Source organism: Leuciscus leuciscus (assembly GCF_965113295.1).
Source record: "Leuciscus leuciscus genome assembly, chromosome: 2".
In the NCBI taxonomy this organism is placed as follows: domain Eukaryota; kingdom Metazoa; phylum Chordata; class Actinopteri; order Cypriniformes; family Leuciscidae; genus Leuciscus; species Leuciscus leuciscus.
The window spans coordinates 63,312,799-63,338,415 of NC_138726.1; the positions used below are offsets into that span (position 1 = coordinate 63,312,799).

Genomic DNA, 25,617 nt, shown 5'->3' on the forward strand with positions numbered 1-25,617 from the left:
TCATTGCACTCTCCTCTCTTTGTCAGATCGTTGTTTGATGTCCTCCTTGTGTGTTGGTCCTGTTCCAGTCGGCGTTTCAGTTTCGTGCTCTTGTTCCTGTTCTTTGTTCACCTGGCTCACGTTCCTTGTCTGGATTACATCACCATTCACCGACATCATCATCTCATCACTTCATCGACCGGTTTGCTGACCATATAATCCCTGCGCCACCAGCCTTCCAGAGAACCTCGAACTTTCACCACTTTACAAATAAAGAGTTTTACTTGCATCCTTGCTTCCGTCTCCTCGATCATGACAGAAAGAAAGAAAGATAGATTAGTTAGAAAGAGATAGAAAAGGTTTGAAGATAGATAGATAGATAGATAGAAACAGTTTGAAGATAGATAGATAGATAGATAGATAGATAGATAGATAGATAGATAGATAGAGTTTATTAGTACATAGAATGGTAGTCTAATTGAGTCTAGGGCTTCAGGGAGTTTAGATTTGAGTTTTTGTGTTTGTGCACAATTGGGCCACCGTAGCCTTGGCTCAATTTGAAAAGTCTGCAATGAAAGTCAAAGGGATTTTTATGATGTTTAATATACATTTTTAGGAAAACTGTAAGTCAAAACAGTTAGAAAAGATAGAGCACACTAAGTCAGAACAGTATGAAGGTCTGACCCGAGTTTGGAGTTTGTAGAGTTAAAGCTCTAGGAGGAGTTAGAGTCAGAAAATTTGGGGTCAGAAGAATAATAATAAGTTTAAAGACAATATCAGTAAGTTGGCTTTCTCAAGCCAACTTAATCAGAAGTAATGATGTATCCTTTTCTTTTCTATGTTTTCTTTGTTTTATGTTTCTCTTTAACCCCCTGAGGTCTACGGTATCGCCGGCGATACCAGCTCGCTTTTTTTTTATTAGTGTAAAAGAAACTCATAAATACTCTGTTGACTTTGATTTTCCATAGGAGTTTCATACATCAATCGATTCTGTTAAATGTGTATTATTTTTGTGTATACTCACAATAATAACAAAGTGTTGTGCTTTTTGCCAAATAAAGAAAAATAAACACGAAGCGAGTTCTGCCTTCTCTCTGCCAGTGAAGTCCATTCTGAAACGCGTCCGAAAATGAACAATAACTCAGCGAATGCTCAGTCAAACAGGCATACAGACACACAGGCATGAAGCTTGAATTATCTTCTTTTAAATGAAGTAATTTATATAAAAAACAAATATTCTCATCTTGTGAAATCTGTATTAAAAGAGAGCGATTCCAGTCGACCTCATTACAGCTAATTCAGATGTAATGTGACTCCGCCCACGGAGAGCGCGCGCTATTCAAACGCAAATGGCTGAGGCAATCCTGTGAACGCCCCCATCAGCTCGAGAAAACACACAAGTTTATTTAGATCATTGTTTACACCGTCTTGCAGCGCTGTGAGGAATAATACTAATGGAAAATGTCCCTCAGAAGTGCGGGTATATCGAGGAGCGAGCTGAGGAATACTAGTAAGTTTTTTCCTTCTCACGTGAATTTCTTCACGTGGGTTTCTGTTTATGAATGAATAAACGGCAGAGATGCGCGCTGTTTACCACAGCTGGCAAAGACAGTTTAAATTTAAATCGCGTGTGTGAATGAATGATGATGTTTTAGCAAACTGTATTGCTATACTGAGATGAGTAAAAACGTTACAGTCAGACGAAATATGAAAGACAACATTTTGTTTAGTAGATTTGGGTAATTTTTTTACTGTAGAATATACTGCCACATCAAATAAGCTTTTGTTTTGCAATTTCTATATATAAAATACTATTTTTGTCAAAAATAAAGTCATCAACTAAGATGTTAGCTGTTCCAATGTTGGCTATATTCAAACTAATGAATACATAGCCTAGATAAAATGTAGGCCTATAATCATTTTTTTTACAAAGAAAGAGTACACTTGAAATATTGTTGAAATTGTAATTATTGTTGTAATTGTAACCGTTTTAATAAAATAGCAAAACATATTTACAAGATAGATGTAAGCAAAATCTTAAATGGTCAATATAAGTCTTCTTCTAAATATATCTTTTGTCCTTGCATTGTGGCTCAGTCAGTGTCACACCTGAGTGAATGGCTCATCATTATGCAGAGTGGGTGGGACATTGTATTCTAAGGTGTAAACCACTCCTCTTTTGTATGTGTCCACTTACAATCAAATCAAAACATTGTGCTTTTGTAAAATAAAGAAAATAAACAGGGTGTGCGTTCTGCCTCTCCGTCGCGGTGAACTTTTTTTTCTTGAGCACGTCTATAAACTGAAACAAAACTCAGTGAATACTTCTCACACATTTATGAGCCATATACCTTTATACACATTTAAGTGTGTACTTTTAAATGATCGGATTCAAACTGAAAACAAATATTCTCTGTTTAAGTAATTTGTATAAAACCAACAGGATGTCCAGTATCTCAAACGCTTGCTAATTATTTTTTATTTGACCACGCCCACTCGCGCAAAAGTGATGCACATGCAAATCTCCACATGGAACGCGAACGCCCTCGTTACCTCAAACACAAAACACCAAAACACTTCACAAGTCTCTGCTTTTCGTCGAGTTTGAAAGACGTGCCGTGAGCTTACATTGGATTTACCCCCAGAAGAAGAAGAACGCGATTTGAAGACAAGAAAGATGTAAGGTAAGAAATTCTTACTTATTAGTTTATGGTATTGTTGCATAAACTTCACATTGCAGTTGAACTGTAGCTAGATATATGGTGAATATTATAATATTTAGACCCGTGTTTACTGTTAAATACTGTTTGTGGATATCTGCTCAAACGCAGATATGTATAATATGGTAACCATAATGTTTCATATTTTGGAGCGCTCTGCGTTTGCACCAAACGTTAGGCTTTATGTTTTTACTTTTATCTCATTTCATATCATCATAACGAATGGAAACATTTGAAGTAACATATGATAATCAATATATTTTTCTCTAGCGTAGTTGTTACTGAAATCTTTTGGAAGATTTATAGGCTGCTATAGGCTATTGTTATTATTATTTTATGCACTGCGCATAGCCTATGCCTACAAGGCACAACAAACCTGGTGTTCATTATATTATATATTGTTGGAAACGTGTGTGTGTGTGTGTGTGTGTGTGTGTGTGTGTGTGTGTGTGTGTGTGTGTGTGTGTGTGTGTGTGTGTATTCTGTGAATTTTAAAAAGCAATTTTAACCAGAAAAATCTAACATTTATTCCCAAAATCGTGCAGGCCTAGTTTCTCTTGATACCAGTATGTTCACTTTTTTTTTTTTTTTTCAGGGACCAGATGCAACTGAGTCCTGCTGACTTCAACATTCACATGAGTCTCTGTACATGAACATGGTAAAGTGAAAATCAAACACCTTGGAAATGAAAGGTATGTACAATGTTTTTAGGAATGGCACAAAGGTCTCTGTCTTTGGATCATTGTTTTCAATGTGCTCTTTTGTCATTTGTATTTTTGGATTGTGTTGTGTTGTAAATAAATCCAAACAATCTAAAAGCCATTCTTTTTTAAATCTCCTCATTCTTTGTGCAAGGTTGCTCTGAATGACAGGGCCTGATCGCTCCTAATAGGGCAGTTAGGGGAGTGTCTTTGTCTTTCTCAGATGTTGAAGGCTTACATATTAATGAGATGATCACGCCTCTTCGCATATGGCTTTCTCACACAAAACACGTCTTAGAAATTTTAAATCAATATATTGTCTTATCTGAATGAGCAGTCAGGGTGATTTTCACATAGTTTTGGAGCAAATATTCTAGGCTATGTGATACAATTTTCAAAAGTCTTGTGAAGAAATAATCAGTATGGGTTTCATGGCCTTATTTCAGTGACAATTTTTTTTTGTATTTTCACAAACCACGCATAAATGTCATTATCTCAAAACTACAAACTTTTACATACATGCTGCTGATATATTATTGTAGCAGAGTTTGTGCTGAATACAGTGTAATTAGACTTTAGCCATGAAAATGTCACTAGTAACAGACATTAGCACAAATGTCAGAGCATGTCAGAACACCTCCAGGGCCCAGAAAACAGCTCAGACCCCAGAGGGTTAATGAATCCATTTGAGGCAAACTGTTGAATTACTGTCTAATCTGCCAGAATTTACTAATACAAGAGCTGAAAAGTGATTTGGAGTTGTTCCCTGTGTCCCCTGTGGTTGGCTGATGCTCTTTTCGAGTTAGAAGCAGATACTGATGCACAAAATTCCCAGATAATTCGACAATCAGAGACATTTGATAGTTAATGGTGACCTTTAAGGTCAGATGGGGAGTGTTCTGCCCTACAGACATTTAATATATACTTTCAGTTTCATTCAGACTCTTATTTTGATGTTTGTTTACTGAGCTAAAACAGGAAGTAGGAAACCACGTTAGAAACGGCAGACTGGTTAAAAATGCAGACGGTCATTACGCCAGGGAAAATGCATCCTACCCGTTGACTTCCCACCCGAAGCATCGCTTGTAAGTACATAATCTTTGTTCTGACTAAGTTCAATTTTAAGCATATTGATTTCATGCTGTAAAGTAATGTTCATGAAAACTTGGTGGCTTAGCTAATTACAGTATTTTGCTGTTTGTTTCCTAGTTTCACTCTTCTCGTTTTCATCTCTCATCTCATATGTATGGATTCAGCACAATGTGAAGAAAATAAATCTGCATACAAAGAACTCAGGATTTATTCATGTTCATGAATAGAGAGAGTTTAGTTGCTACACCTCAGCGAGAACAGTACAATGACTTACTTCATTTATAAGTACGTCAAGCTTTCTAAAGACATCTCTCATGTCTGTGTTGGAAGTATTTGCTGAGTTTTCGTTTATTTTTATGATGCATTTCAGAAAGAAGTTCACAACTGAGACAGCACAAAGCGCACCCTGTTTTCTTTATTTTACAAAAGCACAAAGTTTTGTTGTTATTGTGGGTGTACACAAAAGTAGTTTCAAATGATGTATTACTCGTTTCTGTAGGACACATTTTTTTTTTTGCCGTTATCATGGATAAATATGCAGTTGATCGCATCAGCTCCTCTGCCGGTCAGAGGGTTGAATAAGATTACAGCTCAATTCTACTATCCACTTCCCCTCGTCCCTGCAGCTCTGGAGCAACTCCGCGGTGCTACAGTATTCACCAAACTGGACGAGTGGAAGACCGCATTTGTTACCCCTACAGGCCATTATGAGTATTGCGTGATGCTGTACGGCTTGGTCAATGCCCCAACAAACGAAGCGGAAAAAAAGGGAAGGTAAGTGGATTTGCGTATAAGTAATTTTTTTCAAGTTCAGAACGCATTCCTCTAAATGGCTTTGAGAATACTATACTGTGCTCTGAACTTAAAAATAAAAAATTTTAAAAAACTTCCGCTCATGCCATAGATGAACAGCGGATTGCAGCGGATTGTAAAAAAGATAAATGTTGACGAAAATAAAGAGATTTATGGTTGTTTTTTTAGTGTCCTATTTGTGGTATTTACACAGGAGGGTACATTCAAAACATCACTTGCCAAAGCTTAGCTGTAATTTTGTTGTTTTATTTGGTATATTACTCTGGTGTAACAATAACTCAGGATTAATTGGACCCAAATGCAGTGAATATCTCAGATAAAACAGATAATAAATAAACTGATGATTAAATCCAATATTTTATAAAACATTCACAATCTTGCACAACTCTCAAATTTCACTTACCCAAAACAAATACAACATCACTTAACAAAGGATGAGGAAATCATGACGGTAAAAATGCACAGTAACTATAAAGACATAAAGACAAGACTGTGGAAATAGTGAGAGACTTCTGCTACCCTTTTGCATTTGCCAAGTAAACCTCTTAAATGAGTGAATAATGTGTCACACATACATGTTTAGTTAGTTAGGTGGTAATGTTTTTTTCCCCCGCAGTTTTGAAACACAAGTCTGTTCAATGGCGTTACTCTTCTGGTACTTCTTTTGCAAGACATTCCCATTGGACTGGGTTCTCCATGAAAGTTTAGCATATTGTGCCAAACCGTTCTCCTTCAGTATCTGTTCCATCTGAAGAACAGAACGAGACTTTGAAATGGTATTAGCCTACTATTGGCTTTTTCCATTGCATTTGCAATAGTATGTAATCCCTATTCTTGTTCATTCTCTTGCAAATTAGAAACAGTTCCAGGTGAGTTTCTCTATGGTGATGTGTGTGTGTGTGTGTGTGTGTGTGTGTGTGTGTGTGTGTGTGTGTGTGTGTGTGTGTGTGTGTGTGTGTGTGTGTGAGAGACTCACCTTCTCTAAAATCTCTTTCATCACTGCAGGATCATTCATATTTTGACCTGATTTCACCTCTACTCTCACTATCTGTCTCTTCCTCTCTGTGGGACACACACACACACACACACACACACACACACACACACACACACACACACACACACACACACACTGATGAAGCATTCAGAGTCATAAAGAATCATGTACGATCAATTTTGCAGTAGTAGAGGAAAATGACTTGAATGAAATTACTTAAATTAATAAAAAATGTCTGGTAACCCTTTAGATTACAGCCTGCAAAGTACAGCGTAATTAAAACAAATGTACAGTGTAACTTTTGGTAATTATAGTGTACCTATATAGTACTGACATGTTAGTGTAAGGAAACAATATGTAAAGTTTTGGGAATAAAGGGATATCAACTAGGAGAATTAACAAATTATTTATACTGTAATCTAAAGCCTTACCAAATGTCTTACTCTGTTAGATAAATGTATATGATTTACAAAAACCCTGAGCTTATGTCTAAGATTTTGCTCAATCAAACTGTGTTCACACTTTTCTTTTAAGCATTAGGGATGACCAATAAAACACAAACTAAGTAAAAAAAAAAAAATATATATATATATTGAAAAAAATCTAATAAAACAAAAAGCAAAAGAATGGATTCACATTAAATAAAAACTCACCAATGTAACATGCAAAAGGAGCAAGGTCTTCACAGTCGCGGTCATACCAGTAGCCATCATAAACATTAACACACAACTGAGCATTCGGTTGTCCGGTTTTCCACTTTCTGAATGAGGAGCTTCTCTGATCTGACCAGACAAAGACACCATCACCTTTAGTCCGATGTAGTCCAAGCCAAACATTTCCCATTCCTGCAGTTTTCTGCAGCTCATTGTGATCCGCCTGGTCATGAATGGTGATGAGATCAGTGTAACGCTGTCTACAGTACTTCTGTGCATCCGTCCAGTTCACAGACACTGGCACATAGACATACTCATGAAGCTGTGAGAATGTCATGTGCAACAGAGCTGAAGAAAAAAATTATAATAATGCTGGAGAACACATGTATATTGTATGTGGTTTAACATCGCCATGTAATTTTGCTGTAAAACATTGTCAAAGGTATGGCTTTTAATAAGTAAAAACTATGAAGCACCATAACATTTACAGTGCAAAACCACAAAAGGACATTTTCAGAAGTGTCTGTGTGACACTTCACATATGATTATATTTTATTTAAATAGTATTGTTTATTATTTTTGTTATCAGTAATGTACATTAGGTATGTTGTGTTACACTTTAACTTTAGTTTTAATATTAACTGCATTACTTTAGTGTCATGTGTTTTGTCAACACGATCTCATGAAAATGCGTATCTATGGCACGAATTATAGTTTTTACTATTATATGATGCTCACCGGCTATATATGAGCATTGGCCGTGTTTTATGTTCAGGCCACTTATAAGGCACTTCAAATCCAAAGACATGCATCATAGGTGAATTGGAGACACTATATTTCACTTAGGTGTGTATATCTGTGAGTGTTAGCTCTGGGATGGTCTGGCCATCCATTCAGGCTGTTTTCCTGCTGAGATGCTGGGATAAGCACCGGCATCCCTGTAACCCTATACGCTGATTTCACGCAGCCGTTATTTTGAAATCGAAAGCGAGGCTCCGGTGGGAAGAAAACCGGAAGTGTCGCCTTTAATCACTGGAGAGTCGTGAATGCGATGGCGTATTGTTGTGTTTAATGATGTTGTGTCAATTCTAAAAATGTACATACATTTCTTTCATACTTTAGACTATATACAGTGAAATTAATTTATAAATAAAATATTTTTTTTATATATAATTCAGAATGTAAAAACAGAAGCAGGAATGAACTATATACATATCCTATATTGAATATTAACATCCAATAGTGTAAATCGCGGCAGCAGCTTCAGGTTGGTAATCCAAGGCATTGTTGTTTATCTTTACTTCCGGGGTTCTTCCCACCGGAGCCTCACTTTCGATTTCAAAATGGCGGCTGCGTGAAATCAGCGTATAGGACAAGCAGTTTGAAGAATGGATGGAAGGTAAAGTAGATTGCTATACCGGGTTGGGTTATTTAAGTTAAGTTGTGAAATATGCAGACCTATATGCCACCGTTAAACCTGAAATACCCCCCCCCCCCCCCCCCCCACACAAACTTTTGGCCATCATTAAACATCTACAAAAACTAACCTGACAAAAGCAGCAAGAGTAAATCAGTCCTCATGATGAGTGATTAACCTATGAGAAAAACAAACTTATTAAACTGATAACAGACTAATCAAACGCCTGGATATTTAGACGAAACCCCATTGACTGATTCAATATTTCTGTCCCTGCGTTACATACTTTAAAATGTGTTTATATCACAAACAGGCCAATTACAGTGATTTACACTTAAAAAGTGCTGTAAAATAACAGCCAAATTCTGACAGTAAAATACACTGTTTTCCATTAAAACAGTAATATGCAGTAGAAAACAATGAATTCTGGGTATTGTTTGTAATTTTCGAGCAAATAGCTTACAGGAATATACTATGAATTAACAGTGCTCAGTCGACACTCAGAGGTTGTGTTCCAAATCCCATCATTTACCCTCATTATTCCCTACATTAGTTCACTAATATAGTCCACTTGAGAGAGTGAATGAAAACAAATTTGTGAATTTAGACACTGATGAACACCTGCTGTTAACAAGCAGAATTACTGAAGGTTAAAGGTGTGAGATGAAAAAACACGTATTTTATCAGTAATAAACTTTAAATTAATTTGGCAACAAACTGTAATGGTATGGCAACCCTGCTGCCAGTAGATTACTGTAAAATCAAGGGGAAAAATTGCAATGAACTGTAAAACCTAACAGTCAAATTTATTAAACGAAACAAGTTAATTTCACTGAATTAATAGTGAAAGTTAAAAGAAAAAAAGTGTTGTTACTTGAGTAAACTCAAGTGTTGTTTAATTGAAGAGTTATGTTAGTGTTTAATGTAAATTGAACTGAAATTAAATTAACAGTACACTACTGACTACCACAGCTGCCATTTTTTACAGCACAATTTTTTACAACCACTCTTTGAAATGACCAAATTAAAACACAGTTTAACCATCCAGCAGAACTGCTTTCATTTCCCTTTCAGAGAAACATATGCAATGTTTTCAGGATCCAAATCCAAAAACTCTTTCAATTTGAAGAACAGCATCAAAACTTCAATATAATCACTAGAATGTTTGTCTGTTCCCTCAAATCTCACCTTTAACCTCAATAATTACAGATTAGGATAAAATGAGCTTCTTCAAAGAACAGCATCTTCTTCAACACATTGAACAAATAAACATGATGATCATTTACCTGCAGCAGTGGACAGACTGGAGGTTGATGGCGACTGATTCAACATGCTTATCAGTTTTTACTCAAGTTATCTTTAATGCAAAACATGTTGTCTGTCACAGATGCAAAATCTTTCAGTATGGAGACACTCATTTCCATTTGAACTTTACTTCAACATAATGGCCATGCATTTACATGCGCTGTTTGGCTCCACAAACTTCATAGAAGTTTGTGGAGGGCTTCATAGGGCTTTATAGAACCCGGAAATCATCCGACCATTTTTACAAGGAGGGACAGAGCAGTGTAGAATAATGGTTAAATATGTGAAAAATAATGCAAATTTTTAAAAACGAAGCATGAACACATGTTACAGTGCACCCCACAAACACAATCAAGCCTTCGAAAAAAGGCGTTTTACCACCCCTTTAATTGTCATTTAAGTGAAATTACTGAACTTAAATATACGAGCTTGATAAAAATTATCATTCTATAAGAAAATTTCAGATGGCATTTAGAGGCTTTTGCATCTGAACTCTTCATATATATATATATATATATATATATATATATATATATATATATATATATATATATATATATATATATATATATATATAATGCAATTATCTAATCAACCAATCACATGGCAGTTGCTTAAATGCATTTAGGGGTGTGGTCCTGGTCAAGACAATCTCCTGAACTCCAAACTGAATGTCAGAATGGGAAAGAAAGGTGATTTAAGCACTTTTGAGCGTGGCATGGTTGTTGGTGCCAGACGGGCCGGTCTGAGTATTTCACAATCTGCTCAGTTACTGGGATTTTCACGCACAACCATTTCTAGGGTTTACAAAGAATGGTGTGAAAAACATCCAGTATGCGGCAGTCCTGTGGGCGAAAATGCCTTGTTGATGCTAGAGGTCAGAGGAGAATGGGCCGACTGATTCAAGCTGATAGAAGAGCAACTTTGACTGAAATAACCACTCGTTACAACCGAGGTATGCAGCAAAGCATTTGTGAAGCCACAACACGCACAGCCTTGAGGCGGATGGGCTACAACAGCAGAAGACCCCACCGGGTACCACTCATCTCCACTACAAATAGGAAAAAGAGGCTACAATTTGCACGAGCTCACCAAAATTGGACAGTTGAAGACTGGAAAAATGTTGCCTGGTCTGATGAGTCTCGATTTCTGTTGAGACATTCAGATGGTAGAGTCAGAATTTGGCGTAAACAGAATGAGAACATGGATCCATCATGCCTTGTTACCACTGTGCAGGCTGGTGGTGGTGGTGTAATGGTGTGGGGGATGTTTTCTTGGCACACTTTAGGCCCCTTAGTGCCAATTGGGCATTGTTTAAATGCCACGGCCTACCTGAGCATTGTTTCAGACCATGTCCATCCCTTTTATGACCACCATGTACCCATCCTCTGATGGCTACTTCCAGCAGGATAATGCACCATGTCACAAAGCTCGAATCATTTCAAATTGGTTTCTTGAACATGACAATGAGTTCACTGTACTAAAATGGCCCCCACAGTCACCAGATCTCAACCCAATAGAGCATCTTTGGGATGTGGTGGAACGGGAGCTTCGTGCCCTGGATGTGCATCCCACAAATCTCCATCAACTGCAAGATGCTATCCTATCAATATGGGCCAACATTTCTAAAGAATGCTTTCAGCACCTTGTTGAATCAATGCCGCGTAGAATTAAGGCAGTTCTGAAGGCGAAAGGGGGTCAAACACAGTATTAGTATTGTGTTCCTAATAATCCTTTAGGTGAGTGTATATCGTCACGATCACAGACTCCATGACCTCCCTCTCTGGCCGCCAGAGGGCGCCCTCGTCCAAATACGGACTTTCCAATACAAACTCCAATTCCCATGATACAGCATTCCTGGACTGATCCCGCATCCACCTGCAATCACAATTCACCCTGAAGTAAAACGCTGGTTTGATCGGACAATTTAAAGAACGAGGTACTATTCTAAGATTTTACATACTAATCTAACTTTTTTGCCTCATGTTAAATGTTACTGCGATTGCGTAAATTGCAATTATGTTTGTACTTTAGGCCTCTGTAATGATGAAAAATTAGCTCATTTAAAAAAAATGACTGCAACATTATTAATTAATTATGTGTAGCAGGGTGACTGAATCCACTAATGAGGATTTCATTCACCTGTGCTTAATTTAAGCCCCCGCCCCTTGTTTGATATAAGGGATGTGTGTTTGCCACATGGCATGCGTCTTGGTATCGGCCTTGTGACGTCATCCGTGGTTGCCGCAGGCTTGAACTGTAAGCTGGCTTCCTCGTCTGCTCTGTGCTGGCTGCCCACGCCTCACAGGTATGAGTAGCCATTTTTTATATAACAAGAAGAAATTGACCGCGGCTGATTACATTTTGTTTTCGGTGGCATTGATAGCATGTCATTGATAGCATGTGTTCCTGACTGAGCTGCTGTACTGCAATATGGTGCGCGACTGCGAAGCGGTTTGTGCGCTGGGATCATTCTGCGGTATGTAAGATAGTTTTGTGTGTTAATAATTTGTTTCTGTTTTTAACATTATCTTTCTGCTCGGCAGGCCCCCCCCTGCATAACTGAGGGTCTCTTGGGCTATTCGTGAGAATCGAGTATCAATGCTGAACTGTGATCGCGTATAATTGCGACTGCGTCGCTGTTTTGCCTCGACATCCATCAGGATAGTAATTTTTAGTTGCTGTGTTTCTGTTGCACGTACGTTGCTTGTGAAGACTGTGCAATTCGTCTGACTGTGCGGGCGGGCTGTCTTCTTTGGCTGCTGCCTAATGAACTCCATTGATTCATAAATCTACACGTATGATTATTTGTGTTTTTGTTCTTTCTTTTTGTTTATTTCGTGTTGTATTTTTGATCACCAAAACCGAGTGAACTTGTTTTCAGGAGGGATTGTGAGTCCTAATTCTAGGTCAAGTGGTTTAAATCCTTGAAGTATTTGACATCTTATCATCTTGGATTGTGTTTATGTTTGTGTGTTTCTCATTGTTTTCTTTGTTGCAGGAGCTGGGGGTTTCTGGAGGGTGAAAGCGAAGCTGCCATTCGTGTGGTGTTTACACCTAGTGCTGTGTCTTCTGGCATCTAACCTTCACGTGTGTGTTTGGGTACTTGTAGTGGACTATTGGGGGGTTTATTTTCCAATTTGGCAGCTAGCCCTTACCTCCAGATACCTCTGCTCTTGGTTGAGTTTCTTTAAATTGAGTGTTAATTGTTGTGTGTATTTGGGTAGATCCTGATTGATGGTGTCCATCATACCATATGCCAGTGTAAGAGTTTTAACTTTGAATTTCGAACTATTTATTCAACATTGACAAAGAAAATAAAACTTCTCTATTTTTCTATTTATATGCCTCGTGTCCTCTCACCCACCCACTCAAAATGAACCTGTGTGCCCTTAGGGCTATTTCCCTGAGTTTCCGGGGTGGCGTAGTCGATCATATATTGCCATTTCTGTTAAAAGTGTGGTAAGCCTTTCTCAATCCTCTTGCTCTCGCAACGCTACATATGGATAGAACTTCTAAATGCTAAATTTAAATGTTAACAATTAGGCTATACAACATTGAAATGCTGTGTTATTTTTATGAACATAAAGAAGAGCTGATTCATGAGTCTGTTTTTATTGGCATTAAAAATATTAATTCATAAGATAAACATTATTATTATTATTATGTAAAAGGATATTAGATCCCTGTAAATCTTTACAATGTAAAATATTAAATATTTTGTGATTTTGTACAGTATTGTGTGTGTGTGTATATATATATATATATATATATATAGAGAGAGAGAGAGAGAGAGAGAGAGAGAGAGAGAGAGAGAGAGAGAGAGAATGAGAATGTGTCTCTTCTCTGTCAGAAATGAAGGGGCTCCACGAATACCTGTTTCTCTTACTGGGTAAAGTCAAGCCTAAATGTGTCTAAGTTCAGTAGTTTTGTGTGGGTTATAAGAGCATAAATATGCCTGAATATTATATCTATACCTGTTTATCATTGCAACCTTTTTAAATCCAGGGATTCTCACAGTTCAAGAAGAGGCGATCGTAGAAGGTAAGAGACTATTAAAAGTGATGATTTACTGTATTCTTTCAATAGTGTATCTGTTTCTGTAGTTCCCTTTCGTGGTCACTCCGAGTTACGTCGGATGACGACGATTGGGGTTTCGCTTAGAAGCCTATCACCTTCGAGTATATAAAACGAGCCAATGGCAATGAAATGCCATGGGTCTGCGGAATTTGCATAGCGTAACTCCGCCCGCCGCAGGGGGTATATAAGGAAGTACGCTGGCACAATGCAGATATGTTTTCGCTTCGGAGCCGAGAACTTCTCCACTCCTGCAAGCCAAATATTCTGAGTTAGTCTTCTCTTACCTTCGAGACGAGCGAACTCTCCGGTGTTGGTGTGACGGCGTTTTCAGCGAGTGCTCACTACCCTGCTGATCTTGTCAGTGATCTGACAGATAGTGTGTTTCTCCCTGTTCGCTTCAGCATCCGCGGAGTTTTTCCTCTCACAAAAAGAGCATTGCACGTGGCACGTCTTTTTAAAGATGCCTCGCCCGTGCACTTCTGGTTGCGGTGGCGAGATATTTTTCTCTGATGGGCACGATCGCTGCTTAACGTGTTTGGGCGTTGATCACGCTAAAGCAGCGTTCGTGGATGACTCATGTTCTCACTGCGGGAACATGACCATCTCTATGCTGCGGTCGAGACTCAATGAGCTCACTAGAGCGAGAGTCCCCCTACCCACACCCCGATCTACTGGTCCCGAGAGGGCTAGTACTTCGGCTGGTGGCCGGGGTGACCTGAGGGTGACTGTGTGGGACATACCGCCGACACGTCCACGGTCCACACACCCCTCTCCAGCATCAGCACCCGCGAGTGTTCAAACTGAGACCGCTGGTCCCTCTTCGGAGCCCCAGCGCGTCTCGTTTGGAGCTCCAGAGGAAGATACTATGTCCATCGCTGCATCACAAGGTGGGCGCGAGTCCTCGGGAAGTGAGGATTCGGCTGTGTTGCCGCCCTCGGGCATGCCAGCATTGCCCGAGTCTGATCCCGAGCTGACCGCCATGCTTTCCCGGGCAGCCGCGGCCATTGGTATTGAGTGGTCCCCGCCACCTGATCCAGTGCGCTCGCGGCTGGATGATTGGTTTTTGGGAGCGGCCGCTGACACCCGTCGCCGCCCAACCCCAATACCATTCTTCCCGGAAGTGCATGAGGAAGTCACGCGGTCCTGGAAGGCTCCCATGTCTTCCCGTGATCGTTCGACGGCTTTCTCCGCCTTTCCTCCCCTCGATAGAGCTGATGCTTGTGGGTACACTGGGATTCCCACGGTTGAACGTTCTGTCGCGATGCAGCTGTGTCCGACAAGCGCTTCATCACGTGGTGATCCTAAGCACCCGTCCAAAGCCTGTAGATTCTCGTCTACCATGGTGGCGAAATCTTACAGAGCGGCGGGACAGGCAGCTGCCTCTTTGCATGCCATGGCCATCTTACAGGTCTACCAGGCCAAGATGCTTCGTGACATGCACGAGGGTAGGACAGACCCAGGGCTCTTCGATGAGCTGCGCGCCGCCACCGACCTCGCTCTCCGGGCGACGAAGGTGACCGCGCGCTCCCTGGGTTTGGTGATGTCCACAGCTGTGGTCCAGGAGAGACATCTCTGGCTGAACCTGGCTGATATGCGTGAGCCCGAGCGGACTCGTCTGCTTGACGCTCCCATATCCCAGGCCGGCCTTTTCGGCGGTGCAGTCGAGGACTTTGCCCAACAGTTCTCGACTGCTCAGAAGCAGACTGAGGCGATTAAGCACATTCTGCCCCGACGCTCTGCTCCTCAGCCTGCTCGCCGCCGAGGGCGCCCTCCCGCGGCTCCCGCCCCTCCCGCACGGCCCCAGCAGCAGCCTTCATCTGGGCCGCGTCGTGGAGGAAGCCGTAGGAAGGCGCCACAGCCCTCTCCAGCCCCGCAGCCCGCTAAACGCCAGGCTAAGCGGCGCTCCTGAGACGGGCAGCTCAGGATTGGCTTTCTTTTCGCTACAGGAGGTGGTAGCAGGGCCACTCCTTCCCCCTCTGGCAGGACGCGGTTAATGACCGTGCCCCCGCACAGGGCCGCGATGCCACCCTCGCCGGTGCCGGTCATTCCGCCTCGCTGCCCCACCGACGGTACGTCTGTGGTTCGTATGACCCCGCTGGTGCACTTTCTGGAGGCCTGGCTAAAAAAAAGTCCGGTGGGTTACGGCCAATCCTCGACCTGCGCGTCTTGAACCGCTCCCTTCACAGGCTGCCGTTCAAAATGCTAACGGCCAAACACATCCTCCAGTGTGTGCGGCCGCAGGATTGGTTTGCAGCGATCGACCTGAAGGACGCCTACTTCCATGTCTCCATTTTACCTCGACACAGACCGTTTCTACGGTTTGCTTTCGAGGGGCAGGCATACCAGTACGCGGTTCTCCCTTTCGGGCTAGCCCTGTCTCCTCGCGTCTTTACGAAGGTTGTCGAGGCAGCCCTTGTTCCCCTTCGGGAACACGGGGTTCGCATCCTGAACTATCTCGACGACTGGCTTATCCTAGCTCACTCTCGAGACCAGGTTTGCGAACACAGGGACCTAGTGCTCCGGCACCTAGTCCGTCTGGGCCTTCGGGTCAACTGGGAGAAGAGCAAACTCTGCCCCGTGCAGAGGATCTCTTTTCTCGGTATGGAGATCGACTCGGTCGCCATGTGCGCGCAGCTTACGAGCGAGCGCGCGCAGTCACTGCTGACTTGTCTTCGTCAGTTCGAGGACAAGAGTGCGGTTCCACTGAAACTTTTTCAGAGGCTCCTGGGGCATATGGCATCCGCAGCCGCAGTAACGCCGCTGGGATTGCTTCATATGAGACCGCTTCAGCTTTGGCTTCGCGATCGAGTCCCGAGGTGGGCATGGCAACACGGCACGCTCCGAGTCCCAGTGACTCCAGCCTGCCGTCAGACCTTCACCCCGTGGGCGAACCTCAATTTTCTACGGGCCGGAGTGCCCTTAGAACGAGTTTCCCGGCATGTTGTTGTGTCAACAGATGCCTCCAACACGGGCTGGGGCGCCATGTGCAATGGTCATGCTGCCGCGGGCTCCTGGACAGGACCCCAGCGCCTTTGGCATGTCAATTGCCTCGAGTTGCTGGCTGTACGTCTCGCCCTGCACCGCTTCCATGCGCTGCTCAGGGGCCAGCACGTACTAGTCCGATCAGACAATACCGCAACAGTAGCGTACATCAACCACCAGGGTGGTCTACGCTCCCGCCGTATGTCGCAACTCGCTCGCCACCTCCTCATATGGAGTCAGAAGCATCTGAGGTCGCTTCGAGCCATTTATATCCCGGGACACCTGAACCAGGCGGCCGACGAGCTGTCTCGAGTTCGGCCTCTCGCTGGAGAATGGCGACTCCATCCCCAGACGGCCCAGCTGATTTGGGATCAGTTCGGCGACGCACAGGTAGACCTGTTTGCCTCCCACGACTCGTCCCATTGCGACCTGTTTTACTCCCTGACCGAGGGCACGCTCGGCACGGATGCACTGGCGCACAGCTGGCCGCGGGGCCTACGCAAGTATGCGTTTCCCCCAGTGAGCCTTCTTGCGCAGACCTTGCGCAAGATCAGGGAGGACGAGGAGCAGGTCATTTTGGTTGCCCCGTATTGGCCCAACCGGACCTGGTTCTCCGAACTAGTACTCCTCGCGACAGCACCTCCCTGGCCAATTCCTCTGAGGAAGGACCTCCTTTCTCAGGGACGGGGCACCTTATGGCACCCTCGTCCCGATCTTTGGAACCTCCATGTGTGGCTCCTGGACGGGACGAGGCAGGTTTGAGTACCCTACCACCTGCGGTGGTGGCTACCATCACTTCCGCTAGAGCATCGTCCACGAGACATGCCTATGCGTTGAAGTGGAACCTCTTCGTCAACTGGTGTTCTTCTAAACATCAAGAACCCACGAAATGCCCGATCAGTGTCGTGCTTTCCTTCCTGCAAGAAGGGTTGGAGCGAAGGCTGTCTCCCTCCACCCTGAAAGTGTATGTTGCCGCCATTGCCGCACATCACGAAGCAGTTGATGGTAAGTCTCTGGGAAGGCACGACCTGATCGTCAGGTTCCTGAGGGGAGCGAGGAGACTAAATCCTCCTCGTCCTCCCTTCGTACCCTCTTGGGACCTCTCAGTGGTTCTAACTGCCCTGCAGAGTGCTCCATTTGAGCCTTTACAGTCAGTGGAGCTTAAGTTCCTGTCTATGAAGACAGCGCTCCTGGTTGCATTGGCCTCCATCAAGAGGGTAGGGGACCTGCAGGCATTTTCGGTTGACGAAGCGTGCCTGGAATTCGGGCCGGCTAACTCTCACGTGATCCTGAGACCCCGGCTTGGATACGTGCCCAAGGTTCCTACCACACCCTTTCGAGACCAGGTAGTGAACCTGCAAGCGCTGCCCTTGGAGGAGGCAGACCCAGCCTTGGCACTGCTCTGTCCAGTACGCGCCCTCCGTGCTTACGTAGACAGAACGCGGTGTTTCAGGACCTCAGACCAGCTCTTTGTCTGTCATGGTGGGAAGCTGAAGGGAAAGGCTCTCTCAAAGCAAAGGTTATCCCACTGGATAGTGGATACCATTGCTTTGGCATACCAGCAGCAAGGTCGTCCGTGCCCCCTTGGTGTGAAAGCCCACTCCACACGTAGTGTGGCTTCCTCTTGGGCTCTAGCGCATGGCGCCTCGCTAACAGACATTTGTAGAGCTGCAGGCTGGGCGACACCCAACACATTTGCGAGATTCTATAATCTCCGAGTAGAGCCAGTTTCTTCTCATGTACTCGCTTCAACCAGCCGGTGCTAGATTCTGCTCAGGTGTCTTCGCTTGCTCGCCATTCCTCTCCACGGACGGGATACGTGCAATATTTCTCTCAGGTGAGTCTGATAAGCTCTGAGTTTCCTCCAGCACTGGTTACGTCAACGCCTGAGTTATGCCAATCTGCCATAACGCAGCTTTTGCGCTTGACTAGGTGCCTCCATGTGCATGGTTCCCCCTCTGGGCGACCCCCACATGTGTATTCCACTGTTAGTCTCCTTGTGAGCGTGTGTCTTTCCCTTGGCAAGCCACCTTGCCACCCCTGGGGTTTAAAATTCCACCTGCGGCTGGACACCCCAGTGATTTTCCATATGCAGCCCTCTGGGTCATATGTGTATTCTAAGTCCCCCCCATCAATGGCTGGGCATAATTGCATATTTCTCTCTGGAGATATGCTTCCCAGTGTACCTTGGTATCCCTGTGTTAAGTAGGACTCCTTCGTTCGTGCTAGTCTCACAACAGGGAGCTCAGACTTACGCAGGGCACTGGAAGACAGCCGAGGTGGCGTGATTAGACTGGAACCCCAATCGTCGTCATCCGACGTAACTCGGAGTGACCACGAAAGTTACGTCTTCCTGCCACTTCCGCTGTACCGCTGAAAAACGCCTGGGGCTAGTCTCGGCTCCTCAGCGAAGACATATCTGCATTGTGCCAGCGTACTTCCTTATATACCCCCTGCGGCGGGCGGAGTTACGCTATGCAAATTCCGCAGACCCATGGCATTTCATTGCCATTGGCTCGTTTTATATACTCGAAGGTGATAGGCTTCTAAGCGAAACCCCAATCGTCGTCATCCGACGTAACGTCTCCGTTCCCACTCAGGGAACGAGGGTTACATCCGTAACCGAGACGTTTCAGTTGTATAAATGTAATATAATAGCAGTTGTTTAGATATATAACTCAGTCTATGTATTTGTATATTTTCTCAAGGTATTGCAACAGTTCAAGAAGCAGTAGCTGGTAAGAGACCATTCAAAATGTAAAATTGTGTAGCCTATGTATAATTATCAATCATTTATTTATTATAATTTAATATTAGAATGCAGTTTCTGTAAAATACATAGTAACATATTGTTTGTAACATATTAATTGCATGATTAATGTAAGTGCTTAAATATCTTGCTTTGTAACTTACACACCCTGTGTGTGTGTGTGTATGTATGTATGTGTGTGTATATATATATATATATATATATATATAATTTATATATTATTATTATTATTATTATATTAATTATTATAGCAGTAAAAGCCCATTTTTCTACAGAGCCTTTCACACAAGCCGCCATTGAAGAAGGTAAGAGATTATTTGTTTTTTTAAATAGTTTTCTATTGTTTCAGTTGGCAACATGCAAAATGTATGTTGTATGCTTTACTGTAATCAGTGTTTAGCTGTATTTGAATAAGCACCCAATCACTTGGGGAGGATTTGCATGTCCTAAACATGCACTCATTTACTGCAACAACAAAAACCTAAACTCATGTATTTGCAAAATGTTGTTTCTCATGAAAAACAGAAGGGTTTACAGAAAAGTTCGAAAGGTTAAAGGAGGTATTTACATTGTGTAATTCATATACATATTTTGCAAAGTTTTGAAAAAGGTTTCAGTCAGTCCTTCCAACAACATTTAGACCTTTACGATACAAAGTCTGAGAGTCGAGGGAAATACAATATAATATAAAATAGGAATCATTGTGTCTGACTTGTGATGAAGGTCTAACTGGACTTTATTCCTTTATAACTGTTGATTTAACAGCCATGAACAAACCTGAGTCCATTTGTATATTAGCATTTTCCCAGTTAAAGGGATAGTTCACCCAAAAATCATTTACTCTCCCTCTAGTTGTTCCAATCCTGAATGATTTCCTTTCTTCTGCTGAACGCAACGAAGATTTTTCAAAGAATGTTGGTAATTATTGACTTATTTATTTTTCCTACTATGGAAGTCAATGGGGTCCATCAACCATTTGGTTACAGATTCTTCAAAATGTCTTCTTTTGTGTTCAGCAGAAGAAGAAAAACTCATAGAGGTTTGGAACAACTTGAGGGTGAGTAAATGATGACCGATTTATTATTTTTGGGTGAACTATCCCTTTAACTTGTATAAGTTATTATGGGCTTGTCAAATTTGTGTCAAAATCATGATTTGCTCTGCTAAAATATAGTGTTGATGGTTCGGTTCTAGTGCTCCTTGTTCTGCTTTCAGTCTCTCAAACATGTTTCTTCATAAAAACACAGTTTTGGGGAACGTGGCGATAGGAAGCAGTGCTACACAATCATTCACACATCAGTTCTGGCCGGCCGAAAAAGCTGTCGATGGTGTTAAAAACGACATGACATCGTGTTCTTCAACTGGATACGGGACTAACCCATTTTGGAGGCTGGATCTGCTGAAAATCCACAGAGTTCACAGGGTGGTCGTGACTAACAGAATAGACTGCTGTCCAGAGCAAACCGCTGGAGCGGAGATTCGTGTTGGAAACTCCTTGGAGAACGACGGCAATGAAAACCCCATGTGAGACTCTGTGTGGACGAACACTTCAAAGTCCCGTTCACAACATGAATGAGAACTGTAAAGTCAAGTCAAGTCATCTTCATTTATATAGCGCTTTTAACAATGTAGATTGTTCCAAAGCAGTTTTACATTGATAATAGGAAATTAAAGTAAAGTGTTTTGACTTTATAGCAGATCTAGAATAAAGTTATTGTCCGGCTAAAGTTAGTTTGATTGATTCACTTCCGTCGCAACGATCATTAGTTATTAACTTAGGGGCCGCTAACACGACACCGTTTTAACAGAAAACTCTTAAGTTCTTTCTGCGCAAACTTAAAAAACGCGAACCAGTGAGAACGCCGATGGCTATTACGAGTTCAGTCTATAGGTATGAGCATTTGCATATACCGGTATGTGCACAGACGTGTAGTCCTTCCCTACAAACCAACCCTCAACAAACTGCTTGTCTGGCCTTAATTTATAATACAGAATTTGTAGCCACGCGAACCGGAATTATCCTGACAACGCTTTATCTGTAGAGAGGTAAAGGGAGGGGAGGGAGGCCTTCACAGGGGAGAGACTAGTGGACACTTCAGGACTGCGCTGTCGTCGCGTCCAGACGCAGGTCCTTCATCAGATCTGGATAACTATAGCGATAACTTGTGGCAGTGGTTCTCAAAGTGAGTGGCGCGGGAGATCAGTAGAAAAAAACAAACGAAACAAAAAACAGCCGTTGCAACGGCGTTCAAGTCAAGTCAAGTCAAGTCACCTTCATTTATATAGCGCTTTTAAAGGGGTCATTGGATGCCCATTTTCCACAAGTTGGTAGGATTCTTTAAGGTCTTCATGTAAAGTTTGTAATATATTTTGGTTAAAATTCCTCAATGGTTGTGTAAAACAACACCCTTTTAACCTCCTCAAAAACTGCTCTGTTCACAGCGACTCGTTTCAGTGCATGTCTCTTTAAATGATAATGAGCAACTGCTCAAGATAGTTTCAAATCAGCTTTACAGTGATAATAGGAAATTACAGTAACAGAGATTGTTTAGGCTTTACAGCAGCTCTAGAATAAAGTTATTGTCCAGCTAAAGTTAGTTTTGATTGATTCACTTCCGTTGATCATTAGATATTAACTTTGGGGCCGCTAACACGACACCGTTCTAACAGAAAACCCTCAATGCGATCCGGTCGCTCATTCACACAAAAATTGTATCGCTCGTCAGCTGGAAAAAAAAAAACATTCTGAAAGTGATTCCAACGATATCGTTCTTTTGTGTCCTTATCGATATAGACAATTGTGGAGTGGACTTCCCTATTCTCATAGAACAAACTTTAGACGTATAGTTCTCGTTCTTGCTGTAAACGGCCCTGTAGAACAATAAAACACAAACACATACGACTCTGCAGAATCAACATGAGCTTGACTAGATCTCGGTTTCTCTCTTTAGATGTGAAGTCATTTCCAGTTTAGCGATTGGTGCGTCCGAAACCTTCTCATGCGACGGGATGGTGGGACGCTATGTGAACTTGATAATCCCTGGAAGGGATGTTAAAAACTTAACATCAAATAACAGCATTAAAAACTTTCAAATAGAGAAAATGAAAGTGCAATTATATTATCACTTTGCATGAAATAAGACTCAAAAGTAGATAAAAAAAATATTGTGTTTGCATTTAGCCTCTGATAACATCAAATTCAGAAACTGAGAAAATACAAGTGTGGACTAACGTTAGTTGTGCTTTGATTCATTTTGTCACTTTGCAAACTCCATGCAAAAATAACAAAATAAAAAATAAAATAAAAATAATAATAATAATCTCAAATTGAGCCGGAGGTGGTAAATTCCTAATAATGTACTTTTTTTTTTTTAGGTATTTTAATAAGATAACGTTACCTAAAATCCAACTAACGCGATCGTTATAAAGGTGTTTGAACAACAAAACACATCCACTTGCACATATTTGACAATTGAAATATATGATATTAGATTAGATTAGATTAGATTAGAAAAACTTTATTGTCTGTCACAAATGACAGAAATTTGTCTTTGACAAGGCAGGCTCAGATAACATAAAACACATACAAAAGAAAACATAAATACACTCAAAACAACTTAGCTACATTAACTATACAACATGTGCAAAATGCAAAGATGTGATGTGTTTTATATATGATTGTTCAGTGTAGTAATGGCCGTGGGAATAAAAGATTTTTTGTATATGTTTTTCCTTGCAAGTGGGACTCCCATCCCACCCATGAGAATGTGTCCATCTCTGTCCCAAGGTATTTAAAAACATTAACTTGTTCAACTGGCTGACCATTGATGCTGAGGGGTTGAAACATTTGCTGTGTATTCTTGGTTTCCCTACTCTGACAGCACAGCTCCTTGGTTTTATCGATGTTGAGCTCCAGGGAAATTTCTTGGAATGTCGTGACCAAATTATTAACTGTCTGGTGGTAAGCAGACAGTGCCTTAGTATCGGACAAATGAGCTACTAAGGCCATATCATCAGCGTACTTAAAAAGAAACATTCCATCCTTGTTTGTGTAAACAGAGAAGAGAACAGGAGATAGAACACATCCTTGGGGGAGCCCAGTATTTAAAAACTGTTTCCTAGAATTAAAACCGTTCACACGCACCTGTTGTGGTCTGTCCTGTAAAAAGTTCTTTATCCATAAAATCAATGTTGGGTGAACCTGAAACTCGACTAGTTGTTGCAGAAGTGTATATATGTGTACAGTATTAAAAGCAAAGTCCATAAATAAAATCCTTGTATGAGTGTGTGATGAGTCCAGCTGTCTGGTCACAGTATCCAAGAGAGTTAGCGTTGCATCCTCCACTCCACGTTTCGCTTTATAAGCAAACTGGAGTGGATCCAGTCTTTCTGTCACAGAGCTGGAGAGGTGGTTACCTATTACTCTTTCCATACATTTGCAGAGTAGCGATGTCAGGGCAACTGGCCTAAAATCCTTGGGGTCTTTAGCATGTGTCTTTTTAGGAATCGGGATGATTGTTGATTCTTTCCACTGGTGAGGAACAGAGCTTGAATCCAGAAGGCTCTGAAAGAGCTTGGTGAAAACCCCACTTAGCTGGGTGGAGCAGTCTTTAAGCACTCTTCCTCTGAGTCTGTCAGGGCCAGGGGCTTTGTGTGGGTTCACTCGGCTTAGGACAGATGCCACTAGATTCTCATCTATGATGAGAGCCTGGTTGGATAAACTGGGGCTGGGGGGATTCCAGCTGGCTGATGTGCTACAGTTGTCAAACCTGCTGAAGAAGTTATTTAACTGCTCTGCAAAAGAGGCAGGATCTTGACAGTTAATCACTGCAGGTTTAGGTGTTCTCCCCATCATGGTGTTTAACCCCTGCCATGCCATCCTCACATTCCCAGAGGTTAATTTTTGTTCTATTTTGTCCTTGTAGTGAATTTTTGCCATCTTAGCCTTCCTTCTAAATTCTTTCTGTAGCTCCCTCACCCAGAGTGTGTCTCCTTCTAAAAAAGCCTTCTTTTTTAAAACCAGACAGATTTTCATGTCCTTGGTGACCCACTGCTTGTTATTTGGATGTATTGTTATTTGTTTGGTTGGGGTTACCACATCCTCACAAAATAAGATGTAAGAAGTTATTACCTCAGTCAATAAATTAAAATCATTTCCGCAATCCTCAAAAAACAAACCCCAATCAGTCAACTCAAAGCATCCTTTCAGTGCTTCTGAGGTCTCTTCGTTCCAAACATTAATTGTTTTTTTAAGTGGTGCACCCCTTTTAAATTGTGATCTGTACTCTGGCAACAAAAGAATAACCTTGTGGTCAGAACGACCAATAGGAGGACGAGGTTTTGATATATACGCATCTGGAATGTTGCCATAGCACAAGTCCAGTCTGTTGTGCATTCTAGTAGGGACTGTGACATATTGCTCCAGATTAGGTAGATGTGTGGTGACATCGCATTTGTTAAAATCCCCCAGCAAAAATACTGGTTGTTCGCCAGATTGATTGACAGCCCTATTGTAACTGTCTGTTATATGTTCAGCAGCAAGTGCAAAGTCCGGTCCTGGTACATATACTAAAATCACAGTGATCTGGGAGAATTCTCGGGGTAAATAGTGCGGTCTAAAGGACACCGTCATTATTTCGTAGTGCTTGCAACACTCAGTCTCTCTCACAGTGAAGTTGGTTGCCCACTTGTTGTTGACAGCTATACAGAGCCCGCCCCCAATCGACTTCCGTGTTTTCCGTACATCCCTGTCACAGCGTATGATGTTAAAACCATCCAGTTCAAAATCCACACCCTCAGAAAGCCATGTTTCTGTAAAACAGAACAAACTTGTTTGCCTGTAGTCTGAATCTGACCTCACGAGTGTGGACAGCTCGTCAGCCTTGTTCCGTAATGATCGCACGTTTTACAGGGTGATGGCAGGTAGCGGTAATCGGCTACCTCTTCTCCTCATTCTCTTGCGGATACCTCCTCTAGACCCTCGTTTCCTCCGTATTCGCCTCCGTTTGCTGCCACGTACTAACTCCGGAGGGATCTGTGCTGTAGAAAGGGATACCTGCGATGGCTCAAAGTCAAGCCGGCTCAGCTCAAACAGATGATCCCGCGTGT

At 42.1% G+C, this 25,617-nt stretch overlaps 1 protein-coding gene and 1 long non-coding RNA gene across 2 annotated transcripts in view; one reads left to right on the forward strand and one right to left on the reverse strand.

Annotated features, from left to right (window-relative positions):
* LOC309492637 overlaps window positions 1-25,617 on the forward strand; it is a 246,160-nt gene that overhangs the window by 25,001 nt on the left and 195,542 nt on the right. The gene's annotated exons all lie outside the window — the stretch shown is intronic.
* On the reverse strand, window positions 5,060-8,552 carry LOC309492618 (uncharacterized protein). Its single transcript, XM_082161629.1, has 4 exons — window positions 8,503-8,552; window positions 6,956-7,303; window positions 6,282-6,367; window positions 5,060-6,053 (listed from the first exon to the last, which is right to left on the reverse strand). The coding sequence occupies exons 1-4, from the start codon at window positions 8,534-8,536 to the stop codon at window positions 5,889-5,891; spliced, it is 633 nt and encodes a 210-aa protein (XP_082017755.1). The 5' UTR covers window positions 8,537-8,552; the 3' UTR covers window positions 5,060-5,888.